At 35.8% G+C, this 14,993-nt stretch overlaps 1 protein-coding gene across 25 annotated transcripts in view; it reads left to right on the top strand.

The window, feature by feature from the left end:
* ANK3 (ankyrin 3) overlaps positions 1 to 14,993 on the top strand; it is a 508,367-nt gene that overhangs the window by 444,636 nt on the left and 48,738 nt on the right. For all 25 annotated transcript variants that reach the window (XM_081268444.1, XM_081268437.1, XM_081268443.1 and 22 more), the window contains 6 exons: positions 8,891 to 9,102; positions 10,323 to 10,530; positions 11,688 to 11,784; positions 12,230 to 12,458; positions 13,154 to 13,279; positions 14,137 to 14,259. In XM_081268444.1, the coding sequence (XP_081124570.1) occupies positions 8,891 to 9,102; positions 10,323 to 10,530; positions 11,688 to 11,784; positions 12,230 to 12,458; positions 13,154 to 13,279; positions 14,137 to 14,259 (995 nt within the window). The remainder of the gene's footprint in view (positions 1 to 8,890; positions 9,103 to 10,322; positions 10,531 to 11,687; positions 11,785 to 12,229; positions 12,459 to 13,153; positions 13,280 to 14,136; positions 14,260 to 14,993) is intronic.

Raw genomic sequence — 14,993 nt, 5'->3', positions numbered from 1 at the left:
CAAACCAGTTACCTATGTAGGAAATGAAAATTGGACCAAAGCAAATGAGCATTAAGCAATTATGCCAAGTTTTATATGTGTCTTTATGTATGGATGTCAGTTAGATGTCAAACATTAATGGGTCAGAACAGGGAATTAGACACCCTGTTCATATGTCAGGCACAGCAGTACTGTTAGCCTTTTGAGAGGCTGGGAACCCACCTTCTCTACCTTGTGTGTTGATGTGAGTAGAGGCCAGTGTGCCAGATGCAGAGATCTGAGCCCTTAGAATAAATCAGTTATTCAGCATTTATAGTTATCCCCATAAGCTACACATACCGAATAATTGATTTATTTATTTAAACTTACTTATTCTAATTTGTTATACATGACAGCAGAATGCATTTCAATTTATAGTACACATATAGAACACAATTTTTCATTTCTCTGGTTGCACACAAAGTAGAGTCACACCATTCGTGTCTTCATACATATACTTTTATGGTGTTTATCTTTAAGACATTATATATGGCCAGCATGGTGGCACATTAACTATAATCCGAGCACCTCCGGAGGCTGAGGCAAGAGGGTCTCAATTTCAAGGCCAACGTCTACAATGTAGCAAGACCCTATCTCAAAAAATGAAAAGGGTTGGGAATAACAGCCTAGTGGTAGAGCACCCCTAAGTTCAATCCCCAATACACTTCCGAAAAAGGACATTATGTATGATGTACTATTTTATATATGCATTGACTATGTATCCTGGATTTTGAAGATAGAATTATATTGTTTCCCCATGGATGATGTAGCCCTGTTCTTAACAAAGGACTGAAGAGTGACATAATGGAGTTTTGGTACCTCTTTATGTTTACTCTGAGGAAGAAGGATCAGGTTATATCATTTGAAGCTTTTTCCCTGTACCATCTTGGGTGAATGTGTTACAGAATTTGCATGTTTAGAAGGACTGGACTTTCATCTCAACAGGATGAATGTAATTTTCTAAAATATATCAGTGAATATATTACAGGCACATAATGTTCAACACATTCTACAACTAGAGTTGAATATTGTAAATTTATTTTTTAAAAATTTATCTTTTATTTTCTTCATTTCTTCCAGTTTATCTGATATTTTCTGCAATTAGTAAAATTTATTTTAAAAATTAAATGAAACTGAAATTATAGCAATTCAGATTTATATTCTATAAAGATATAAAGCTGAGATAATGTGATAATTTTTTTAAAAATCCAACTGGCATATGACCTTAGATCTACTAGAGACTGGCTCTCTGGCCCTCCAAAACCGTGTGACCTTAGAATATATAACCTTTCTAATTCATTATGTGGACACAATTGTGTAAAGGAGGCGTTCTGACATTTACTTAAGTATATCTATCCCAGAGGACATGTCTTATCCTTATCTTATAGGTAAGAAGGACTCAGAGAAGTTAAGTAAGTTGGCCAAAGTTCATGTGTACTCTTCACAGAGCTGGATTTAAACTAGGGTACCCGTTTATAATGGCTTTCCACAGATTCCTAATAGCTAGTTTTCCCTTTTTAATTCTAACGCTATGAGTCTTTTTTTTCCTACCTCACAATATCAAATACTCCATTCTTAGAAGAATAAGCTAAAGAGTGCATTTACCTGACCAGAAATTATCCCTAGATATAGATATCATCTTTAGTGAAACTTCTGACGTCATTTGTATTCTCTCTATAAATCATTCACACTCTGACCGAGCCACATATAACCATTCAAAACCTAGTTTGAAACAGGAAAGAGAGTTTGTCCCCATTTGATAACATTTAATTACACTCACATAAGAAGCGGAACTACTCAGCATGATCATTTGAAAGCTTTAAGAGTAACTTTTAGTATGCATACGATTTCATTCTATTACTCATGTTTGTATTATGGTCTCCATAACCATTTATATTCACAAAGCATTTTATGATCCTCAATTACAGAAGATGCTGTCCCACCTTTTTCAAATAAACTAAATGAATTACTGTTGATCACTAATGAGGCAAGAAGGCTTTATAACACTAGTGCTGCTGTAATCAGGGCTTTGAGCCACTTAGAAGTCATGTCATCTTTTTACTCAAGGTATTTGCTAATCTCTTCATTACTCATTCATTGATCAGTCACCACCCATGTGCCCAGTAGACAGTCTCTAAAGACACTATGTTAAGTAATGTTTAAAGTCCATCTTTCTGACTTCATCTCTATACCTCCTTTTTTAAGACCGCATTGTTAATCTGAGCTCTAAAACTAACCAAATCAGTTTGGTTATGCCACTTAACCAGGAAGTAAGCCTTCTTAAACTTCAGATACCTATGTTGCCAAAATGCTGTTGTGAACAAGATAATAATTGGCCATGCCCAAAGTAGATATTCAGTAATCTAAACTACCTGTTTTAGTACTCCCCTCTCTTTTCCCTTGAATCCTTTTTTTTTTTTTCCACGTGTGTGTGAAAACTTTCCTAGTAACAGATTAAAACAAGAGACAGGGAGAGGGATTACGAGTTACCTTAAAGATAAGAAGCACTTATGTTTAAACTTAGGCTTATGTTTCATTGTTTATCTTACAGCAATTTAGGTCATTTTCTTCTTTAATATCCCAGCTATGGAGTAGTTTAGTATTTTCTTTTAAAAACCAAAACCATTTAAAAGTAATGGATATTTCATTGCCACTTAAGATACCCTTCTCATATTGAACCATCCTTGAGCTATTTTTCATAGAATTCTCTTCTATTTTTAATAATTTGTTTCCGGCTGAGCCTGCTGGCTTAGGAGTCTGAGGCAGGAGGATTGCAAATTCAAGGCCAGCCTCTGCAACTTATCGAGAACTTGTCTCAAAAATAGATAGATAAATGATTGAAGATGTAGCTCAGTGGTAAAGCATCCCTGGCTTGAATCTCCAGTACCAAAATAATAATTTGGATTCTGAACTTTTAAGGCCAGGTACAAGATTAGAGTCCATGAAAACCTCACTTCCCATTGTGTCAAATCATTAAAGTTTCCTTAAGTGAGTGTGAAAAATAGATTTCCATGTTCTTCCCCCAAGTCAGAATCTCCACTTGGGAAGTGTAGGGATCTATGATTTGACAGTTAGTACTTGCATTTCTACTATCTAGTCAGGTTAGGACATACTGTGCAAGGTGTTAGGGACTCTGTGTGAATATGATACAAGTGTCACATTAAGCTACAGATTATTTTGTTAAGCTTTTCTCTGTGTGTAAAGGATGAGAGCAAAACAAAGATTCTTGGTAATATATTTCTGCTTCTCTGACCTAAGTAACAGTCTACTTAAATATCTCAATACAAAAAAGTCCAATCCTAGAAAGAATACAGGCATTGTTCACTTTTAGATTATCAGACTTCATTGCTATTTGTCTGAAAATATGACTTCTCTGAAATACTTTTTATGTTTGCAACACAAAATTTTCAGAGGAATTTATATTCTCATTAATTTTTAATTCATTGAAACATTCATTAATTTGAATTATAAACACATAAACATAATAAACTTCACTGTAGACTGAAAAGTAGAAAGATTAGATCCACTTTTTCATGCACAGTCTTTTGTAAAAACTATGAAACGCCAACCACTTTCTGCTACGACATATATTGCAGAGTACAACTTAAGGAATTACACTGAATCTTACTAATTCCCAGTTGATTTCTTTCTTCACTGGATACCAGCTGAGCACCTACCAGAGACAGAATCCTCAGCATCAAACAGCATGTAATGTAGTGTGTTTTCTTTGCATTTTATGAATATAAGCCCTAATTTATAATACATACTGATAACTTCCTTAGAATCAAAAGCCTTAAGAGAATGTGCCCATGATGCTGGGTATCATGACCACAAGTCAGGGTGTCACAATAGCCGAGTGTTGAGAACCTGTCCTTCATTCCCAACTGAAGCCTTCTCCAGCCAGCTGTGTCTTTAGTTATCTGTTTTCACACTTTCAGCTAAGGTCATTTAGGTCACTCTATTTCAGTTTCCTTTCCCTCCCCCATCCCCAGGAACAACCCAGGAAGTTCTATCACTGAACTACATAATCAGTTCACCCCCTTCCCCACTTTTTTTGAGATGGGGCCTTATTAAATTGCCAAGGCTGGCTTTGAACTTACACTCCTCCCGCCTCAGCTCCTGAGTTGCTGGGATTTATAGGTATGTGTTGCCACCATGCCTGGCCAGTTTCCTTTTTGTTAAAGCAAAAAAAAAAAAAAAAACACCAGAAAAAGTAAAATGTTTATACTGTATTTAGTTATTTATTATGTTTATATATCTTTAATATTTGTGTTAAATATATAATAATTCATGAGTATATATTCTTTATAATTCACAATTTTTCTCTTCCATCTCCATTTCCCCTACCTTTTTATATGAACCATGTAAAGATGTAATTAGTCAATTTTATGAGATCATATTTTTGGCAATTTTTAATGTGTTTGGAGATTTGCATATTAAAACCTTAATTAGACCCTCTTACCTCATTCTGTTTAATACTGCACAGTATTCCACGGTATGAATATATCATAATTAATTTCTGTCCTGTTGCTGATCAGTAACATCATGTCACAGACTTTCAGGTGAAAATTCTAGTAGTGACTTTACTAACTGGTCACCTTCACCTCTTGCGTCCTCATACTTATTTACTCTCTACATCATTTAATTTTCTAAATTATGCACTTTCCTAGAATCTAATAGCCTAGTCTTTAACTGTAACTCTTAAAGGAATTATGCCTCTTTTTATAAACCAATACTGAAGTAATTCTTTTTTAATATTCTTTACACTTCTAGACTTAGACTTTTATTCTCAGGGGAAAAGTTACAATATTTTAAGCACACAAACAGAATATAACCTGGTTTAAAGGAACCAGAGAAGATATTGTTCTCCATTTCATCAGTCTGAGGCCAGGAAATCTGAATATTAAAAAAGGCCATATGTATGATCCTATTTCAGGAAAAGTGTATGGGGGCCCTTATTGTTCCCACTTGCCTACTTTACTGCCATAAACTGCCACATTGGGTGTACTTTTAAATCAAGGCTTATCTTCCAAATACTTGTTAATGTATACATTGGAGGTCCACTACCATGTGTGTTTTAATGGTTACAGAAGATTTTTTAAAAGCTTTAAAATAGAGCGGGCACAATGTAGGTGATCCCCTGCAAATCCTAAAAGATGTCAGAAGTGAAGTGTGGAGATTTTCCTGGGACTTCTCTGTTTTATATGGTTAGAAATCACCTGCTCCATTGACCACTCACCCGCAGCATCTGAAATGTATGTGCTCACTTTAGACTTGGGGGTCTTTAATATCTTAATGTCAGTGGTGACACAGTGTGAGGTGTGGCCAGGCTGCTTTCATTATCCAAACTGGTAGCCCTTCCTAGTGCATTGCTATTATAGTTTCTAGGAGCAATATAGCTATTTCTGTCTTAACTCCTCACAAATATATGCACCCATATCCACAACACACAGCCAAGAAGTGCACAATACTGCCAGTCCACCCAAAGGATGCTTCATTTCCCCAGTGGTTCCAGACTGGTCCTGAGCAAGTTTCACATTCTCAGGATGCACAGCTTATTACATGCAGAGTTAGGAATTCTGTCCTGTTTGAAAGATGCAATTTCACGCAGTCTCCTTAAACTGCTTGCGCTATAAGGATTCCAGAGTCATTTTGAAAGAAGCATAATAACATTTTGGTGCCTTAAGGAAAAAAATACTTGCTTAAGCTGATGATATGCTGCCCAGCAATTTAAACAGATTATCAAAACTTTCTAAGATGCAGCAGAAAGTATGAATTCTGGGAATACACTCTCTTGCATAAGCCAAATAATGGAGTGGGAAAGATATTTGCTTTATGTGGAAAACTCTTTCCTATCAATTATTGCATAGGTGAAAACTCACCTAGAATATTCTCCTGAGCAAAGTCTGATTCCTTCCTGTTTTTCTATACTAAACTTTTTGTACGGTTTTTTGGTAATTTTAAAAATTGGCATAATATGGGATTCATTGTAATATATTCATGCATGCATAGCACATAATTTGGTCTAACTCTTCTATTTTCCTTCACTAAGATCTCTCCAGTGTTTAGGTTTGCAGAGGAAAAGGAGATACTATAGGAAACAAAAAGCAAACTTTCAGTTCCATTTTTTATCTGGGTTAAACTATATTTTTTCCTAGTTGACAATTAATTTTATCTTTCTATCTTGAAGTTCAGAGTTTGATCTGTAAAATGAGAAGACATCATTGAACCAATCATGTCTTTTGCCTTTCTAGAAAATTTAGTTTGAAATTAGCCATGATCTCAGCCAAAGGTATCTGATAAAGGAGGCAGAAATATAACAGTTAAGGAACAATAGAATGTGTACTGCATGTATCAGAGATATGAAGAGAATACTATATGAAGTGGTAAACACAAAAACCAAAATCAATCCCCCCATCACCTGAGGATTGGGAATTTTTCCCTTTATTTTGTTAAAAAGTAACAACTTCAGCTATGTAAATTTTAGGATACTTTAGAGAAGCCAATGATAGCTGTTAATGATGAACTCCTATCCAAGCACACTACTCTGCCTTTTTAACCCTGCAACCTTCCACTGATGCTGGTGAGGGTCTCTTTTCCCTAGGATTCTAGCTGTCTGCTAACCCAAGCAGTTCCCAGTGGAAAAGACTAGGACTCAGAACAACATTTTTTAAATAAGCCATTTTTTGCTTTCTGATTTCAAGTTTAAGTATCATTCATTATAGCTAAACCTACCAGAATTCTGTATAAAATTTGGCTGTACTTTAGGAGATGGGCTAGAGTCTGGGGAAAGAGTAGAAAAGAGATGGTTAGGAGGTGGCTTGAGTGTAGTGTACGAAAGCTGAAATAAGGGCCTGAACAATCAAACGTGTGGGGCAGGAGAATGAGCCATTTCCAAAATATTAACAATTGGACTTTGACCATTAGATGCAAAGTGTGAAGAAAAGTGAGTAAAAGTTTTAGATGGAAGGACTGGGCAAACTATTTGTCCCTTTCCAGAGTTGGACCTACAGGGGAAGAGGCAGGTTTGGAAATAAACAGAAAGAAAGGTGTCCACTTGTGGATGGATGGATCTCGATGCCTATCAGTGGCAGACAGAAATTGATGTTGATGATACTAATCATTTGGATAATTTAAAAACATTTGAAAGAGAGTTTCAAATGAAGTTCTAGAGTTTTTCAGACATACATAGGTTTTTTTTTTTTTTTTTTTTGCCAATCCTCAATGGAGATTTATTGGGAAAAGCTAAAAGGAACCACTCATAAGACATAAATTTTAAAATCAAAGTAAAATTTCCACCATTAAAGCTTATCATTAGCTTTCAGCTGTGAACTGATAACCAAAAAACAAATTAGTTTTAAGCTTCTCTTTAAATGGCCTGTGTATATACATTCATGTATATATTTAATTTGTACCAAAAACTGCTTACAAATGGCAATTCCTGTGAAGTAGATGATGATGATGACGTTCCAGGTAATTCTAGCATGTTTCCTAATGTACTGGTACTGGAGTCTGATCATCCGAAAGAGCTGTCCTTGTCTGCAGGGGCATCTAAATTCACTGGATTGGAAAAGGGCAGCAGACAATTTCTTTCTTTTTTTTTTTTTTTTTTTTTATTGTTGGTGACAATTTCTTATATAGTTAACAGGTCTGATCCATCCTGGGCCAGCATCAACCGTGCCCCGCGCCCCCTCCCGGGCCAGCTGGGGGGAGGGGTGACCCTCATTACACTGGGGCCCGGAGTGCAGCGGTGGGGAGAGGGAAGAGCCGGTGGGGAGAGGGAAGAGCCGCTTGCCGCACCCCCCCCCCATCCCCCCCCCCCCCCCCCCCCCCCCCGCATCTCTTCAGAGAAGGCAGCGAGCTGCGAGCTGCCCGGGCCTATTCTTCCTCCTCCTATTCCCACACATAGTTCTTATTCACTTTCATGTAAGGCCTTACTTTTTTTGTGACTCATTCCTACTTCTGTCAGCTGTTGTAAATAATCACAAAATGAGCAATCTCTTCAAGAGTAGAAATTTACCTGCATGTGGTTATTATCAGTTTTCGAAGATGTTTGTTTCTCCTCAATAGAAAAATATTTTTCTGCAAATACCATATATCAATACCTTTATAATATTTTTGTAAAGCTTGGTATTATGGTCACTATAGTTTTCTATCATTAAAAAAAATGTTTCTGCTACTGAATAGAAAGCCATCAAAGTTGTGAAATAAGCTAGTACTACATGATCTCACTGTAAGGTGGCATCTCAAAAGGTTGATTTCATACAAGTTGAAAATAGCATGGTAGTGACTACAGGTGGGGAAGATTAGGAGAGGGTTGAGAAGAGTTTGATCAATGGACACTGTGTTAACAGAGAGGAATAAGAAGTTCCTGTGTCAGCAACTCAGGAGGCCAAGGCAGGAGGATAACAAGTTTGAGGCCAGTCTCAGCAACTTAACAAGACTCTATCTCAAAAAATAAAAGATTTTTTAAAAGGCTAGGGATGTATCTCAGTGGTACAGCACCCATGGGTTCAATCCCCAGTACCAAAATAAATAAATTCATTAAAAAACAAAATTTCTGGTTTGCTATTATACAGTAGGGTGACTATGAATAACAGAAGTGTACTATACATTTTGAAAAGCTAGAAGAAACATTTTGAAAGCTTTTACCATAAGGAAATGATAAATGTTGGAGGAGATAGATATATTTAACCTGACTTAGACATATCACAATGTACATATGAATTGAAATATCATATGGTAAACCACTGGCATGTACGATTTTTAATGTTTAAAAAATAAAATAAAAATTATCTGAAAGTTTCTCTCAAGGTGTTCTGTAGTTATATTTATTCTTATAGTTTTTTTTTTTCATTTATTCTCTTCTTAGAACTTGACAGCCCAGAAGAGTTAGGGAAAAAGCGCATCTGCAGGATCATCACTAAGGATTTTCCCCAGTATTTTGCAGTTGTTTCACGGATTAAGCAGGAAAGCAACCAGATTGGTCCTGAAGGTGGAATTCTGAGTAGCACTACGGTACCCCTTGTCCAAGCATCTTTCCCAGAGGGTGCTTTAACAAAAAGAATTCGTGTGGGCCTCCAGGTACTGTTCACAAAGTACTGTTTCTTTACAAGCACTGTTTTCCCCAGCTCATGTAGAGAACATGTGAGAGTGTTTTACTCTGAAAATGGTCATCGTAACTCATCCTTAACAATACTGCCAATTAGGCCATTTTGGGAATCATTAACCTATTTCAGATGAAAATCATTAAGTGTAAAGTTAGCTTAGTAACTGGTTAAATAAGGTTATATATTCTTAGAGTTTTTCTGTTCAAAAGTCTCAGTTTCTGATGAAAAATAATTTTTTCTTGGGTCTGAGAATGTGAAATAACATACGAAAGCTTGGTTTATAATATGCCACATCATAAAAATCAGTTACAGTGAAACTTGCAAGCTTTAGTTTGGGGTTTAAGTAAATCATAAATGTTGGGTTTCCTCCAACCCAGTTGGAACTTGTTTTGGTTTGGAAAGCTGACTGGAAATCTTGGCAAGAATGATCTTTCTTATATTTATTCATTTCAGTTAGGTTAGACCTTAACTAGTCCCCTTTTTCCTCATTAAATAAGGAAAATGAACTGAAAAGAACTTAATTTGTGTTGGTAAAATAGTAATTAATAGTTTAACTGAAAGTTCGTGCTCTTCTTGTGAGACTGACTCTCCTGCCCAAGGGAGTTTGTTGTACTCTTAAGTCCTGGGAATGCCTTTAGTAAATACTTGGAATCCGGGACCACCTTATATTTCAGTCATATGAAGTTTCCTTCACCTGTTTCCTGTATTGAATTATTTTGCTAAATTAGCAAAGAATCCAAAAGAAATGAGGTAGGCTTAGTAGACTAGCATTCAGATCTTTGAAACTTTGAATGCTGTTTTGTTTCTGACCTCTGAAAGCCTTGGTTTTTAAGTGAGTACAAGTTGACTTTGTGAGGTTTTTATAGAATGTCCTGCATAGGTTTAAAGTATATGGAGCTAAATATTTGTTGTCCTGGAATTTGAAGTAGACTAACAAGCTTCTCTGCTCTGATTTGAGTCTCTCCTTTTTATGTAAGCCAGTGCTGTCTGCATTCTACTGAGGAAACAGGCTGGCTCGTTACTGCCACTGTGTTTGGTTTTGTCATTTCATGACTTGAAATAGCAAGATAGGATTTAAAAAAAAAAGATATTGTTTTTGTTGTTGTCAGATTGTTTTTTTCTTTCTCACTTCAAAAGTAACCTTGATGGAAAAAAAAAAAAAGTGAATTTTCATTTAAGGTCCTTTATGTCTAGGCCCAGCCCGTTCCAGAGGAAATTGTGAAAAAGATCCTTGGAAACAAAGCAACATTTAGCCCAATTGTCACTGTGGAACCAAGAAGAAGGAAATTCCATAAACCAATCACAATGACCATTCCAGTACCCCCGCCCTCAGGAGAAGGTGTATCTAATGGATACAAGGGGGACACAACACCCAATCTGCGCCTTCTCTGTAGCATTACAGGTTTGGCTTAGTCGCTGCTATACTTCCTATTGATTTGCAATAAGTCTGTACAAAGACATAAAACCTTTGAAATATCCACACCGGTATTTTTTTTCCCTTGTCTATCACCTCATCTCTGTTATCACTGGAAAAATTTAAGATGCTGGTCTCATGAATCATTTAAAATTTAGGGGTATTCTCATCTCTGCTATTAAGTTAACACTAGAAATAGAGCCCTTGCTGGATTACTGAGGTATTCCTGATTCTGTTGGAGCATCTAGGTAATTTCTCAGTAACCCAAACAGAGGGAGTAGAACTAGCAACACCCTTTAGGCTACCAGGAAATTGGATAGACTTTTGGGAAATATAGATTCCACAGAGCACTAACAGTAGGGAAGTGTTGAGTACATAATTATTCTCACCTACTCCATTCACCAGTGCTATCCAATAAAATAAATACAAGGTTTAGGAGAACACATTTTGTGATAAGTACCTAGAATCCCAGTCCTCAATTCATCCTTTGATTATCTCAGTCTGATTTTTAACTTCAAGTGCAAGTCTAAGATCATTAACAATATGTTTGGTTTTGGTTTTTGAGGAGTAACTTTAATGACAGATTTTTTTCCTTTTACCCTGGAAAAGTAAATGGTTCAGCCGGGTCCAAAATGAGCTGGTTCTTAACTTTCTTGATAGTTCTTAACAGTTTTGTTCTTAAGCATATATTATCTATCTGAAACTACACATCATTGCACTTATAAAATACACTATAAATTGTGGATTTCCCAAGTTTAAACCATCCATTGCTATCCAGACAAACACAAAAGTAATTTAAAAAAAAAAATTACAATATGGGAGCTGGTCACTGTGGCACATCCCTGGAATCACAGCTACTTGGGAGGAGACTGAGGTGGGAAGATCACTTGAGCGCAGGAGTTTAAGACCAGCCTGGGCAACATAGAAAGACTCTCATTACAAAATATGTCAACATTTAAGGAGATAATAATGAGCTGGTAAAATGTAAAAGGAGAAGAGAAGGAAAATCTATCTTTAGTACACACCACTGAATTGAAAGTGTCAAAATCACGCCAGTTGCTGTAACAGGAAGAACAGGAGGATGATGAGAAGTTTACAAGCTGCATCTCTGATAGTAAAGTCACCATCTCTGCTGCTCTTCTCAGGGGGCACCTCGCCTGCTCAGTGGGAAGACATCACAGGAACCACTCCTTTGACATTCATAAAGGACTGTGTCTCTTTTACAACCAATGTTTCAGCCAGGTATGGAAAGATTCTAATAAGCATTAAAAAATTGGTTCTGTATCCTTTTGGGAAACAAATATGCTGCTTTCAAAACTGTGCTTTGTTCTGTTTTGTTTTGTTTTAATGGGGGAGAAAATCCTTAATGTTTACTTAGCACAGTTATTATGAGTAATAAACAAAGCTTTTGCATTTGAAAAGGACAGTAAAAACCTTTGCTACTTAAATAAATATGTTGTTAATAGTTTGGTTTATTTCCTTTATATACCTACTTTGTTTTTATTTATTTTGGTGCTATAGAACAAACCCAAAGGCTTGCACATGCTAAGTATGTGCTCTGCCACTGAATTGAATTCCTAGCACCTGAGTTTTCAAATTGTGTGGGTTTTGCGTTTTTTTGGTTTTTTTTTTAAGATGTAGCTTTTAAATCACTTCATTTTCATAATTCTGTTTTTGTTTTTCTTAGATTTTGGCTTGCAGACTGCCATCAAGTTTTAGAAACTGTTGGGTTAGCCACACAGTTATACAGAGAATTAATATGTGTTCCATATATGGCCAAGTTTGTTGTTTTTGCCAAAATGAATGATCCTGTAGAATCCTCCCTGCGATGCTTCTGCATGACAGATGACAAAGTGGACAAAACTTTAGAGCAGCAAGAGAATTTTGAGGAAGTTGCAAGAAGCAAAGACATTGAGGTACCTTATCTACAATAAAAATTCATTTAATTACATTTTCCAGATACAGGCTTTTATTTTGAGGTTATAATAGCACTATAAATCTCAAGTACATTCTTTGTATTTTAAAATTTTGCCAAAGATTCACTCTCAAATTATTTTAAGAGTCTATGGGGTTATCAATTAATTAGACTATAGTACTAATGAATCTAAGTTATGGTCTCTATTTTCCTGTGGCTACTTGAATTTTATTTTTTTCATGGTCACTGTCTATACACATTACCATGATTTTCCTTTTTCAAACACATAAGTATTCATGAGTCAAAAAAATTCAAACTAGATCAGTAAGTGACCTAAGGTAACTTTCTCAAGCATGTTTAAAATTGCCAGAAGTTAAACACATAACTGTGTTTTGTACATGTTAATGATAGCAATTGTTGAATTGTAAGCCCACAGAATTATTTTTATGGCAAATAACAACATAGAAGTATTTCCTGATAAAGAGACAAATGTGACAAACATGTCTTTTGTGTGTATTTGTATGGTGCTGGGGATTAAATTCAGGGCTTCACACAAGGTAGTCAAGTGGTCTACCAATGAGCAACATCCCCAGCCCACATGTAAGACTTTTAATTAATGTTACATGACTTTAAATATCAAAATTTTCCTAACTCAAATTAATGTTATATTTTATATTTCTTTTACTTTTTCAAAAGGTTCTGGAAGGAAAACCTATTTATGTTGATTGTTATGGAAATCTGGCTCCACTGACCAAAGGAGGACAGCAACTTGTATTTAACTTTTATGCTTTCAAAGAAAATAGACTGCCATTTTCCATCAAGGTAAATCGTCTTTAACAGACTCCATTAAAAAAAATAATAAAAAGAAAAGGCAGCCAAGCATGGTGGCACAGGCCTATAACTCAGTGGCTCAGAAGCTGAGGCAGGAGGATTGCAAGTTCAAAGCCAATCTCAACAATTTAGTGAGGCCCCATCTCAAACTAAAAAGGGCTGGGGATGTCACTCAGTGGTTAAGCACCTTTGGGTTCAACCCTTGAGACCAAAACAAATAAATAAAAGGGAGAAAAAAAAGCTTAATGATTTATTTAGTGTGAAATATCCCACCAATGTAAACTCATAAGAACAGATCAGATTTTGTTCTATTTTTACCAGAATATACTTTCCAGCCAGTGAAGTTTTATAATTAGTAAAAACAATCTACAATAAAATGTAGATGATTTTATTATAGATTTAAAATTTTTAAATGTCTAGCTAAAGTTCAGTGATCAAATAAAGAATGAAATCTAGATTCAGTATTCAAGTTTCGTTTCCATTTCTAAGGAGAAATGGAAGCCCAGAGACATTCTTCAGACAACAAGATAGGACAGTTGTTTTATTACTGTTATTTGCTGTTATTGTTATGTGTTGCAAAAACTAAAGATATGAAAAAATGTTAGGAAGAAAATTCATGAACTATTAAGATAAGACAAGCAGACAATCCTAATGCTTAGGCTAGGAACTAGGCCCCTAAGTCATGCCAAGTTCAAATGGGACCAGTCTGGTTGACATGTAATTGTTACCATCTTTTCCCTTTACCTTTCCTGCCTCTAAAAGGGCTTCATGAAACAAACATGTTTCATCTTATATAGACAGGAATCCTCAGAAAAGTCTGTAACTGTCACCTACCGAAATTCTTCTAGATTAGAGACACCAGCCAAGAGCCCTGTGGTCGTCTGTCTTTTCTGAAAGAACCAAAGACAACAAAAGGACTGCCTCAAACAGCTGTTTGCAACTTAAATATTACTCTGCCAGCACATAAAAAGGTATCTTTTAATACTGGTTCATTTTTACTTTCCCTGGTCTTGAAGAATTGGGCCCTTGGTATGCACTTAAGGAATGCTTTGTAACACAATTAAAGCTCTTGAAACTCAAGTTTTATTAGTCTCCTTGTGTAGATTGAGTCTTGTTACTGTGGTGTCAAATTTTTATAGTGTGTATGATGGAGTCCTCTGTGGATCGCTTCTGCTGGTAGTTCATAGATTTTTTTTTTTTTATGCTTTCAAATACTGTCACACATTAATTTGCCATGGATGTACAGTTCTTGATATTTTTTGTTGGCTTCTTTTGATTTGCTTTGCTTTCTAAACCAGCTTGCATTTTGTGCTCCCTACTCAGTCCTTTTCATATCCTGATATTCTTTTCCCTGCTGTCCATTATAATATTCCTTGTCTCTGCAATGCATCTTGGGACCAAAAGGAAACAGAGTCAGATCAAGATGATGAGGTAATATGAATACTTCTGCTTTTATTCTATCAGAGGTAGAATAGATGTTAAGTATGTATAAAGGAAGTTGCAGAGGGCTGAAGTGTGGGCAATGTATGAATTATTTTTGTATAGGTCTTAAGTGAGGTAAAGAGTGTATTTTTCTTAAAAAGGAGTTCACTCTTCCTCCAGGTATGCAAAGACTATTTCAATATATTCCACAGCATTATAATCCAATTTATGATTATAAAATAAAAACTAAAGCTATTTAAACATTTTAAAATGTGACAGATTG

This window comes from Spermophilus citellus (assembly GCF_964194105.1).
Source record: "Spermophilus citellus genome assembly, chromosome: 15".
NCBI classification, from domain to species: Eukaryota; Metazoa; Chordata; class Mammalia; order Rodentia; family Sciuridae; genus Spermophilus; species Spermophilus citellus.
This window is presented reverse-complemented; position numbering and strand designations above follow the sequence as displayed.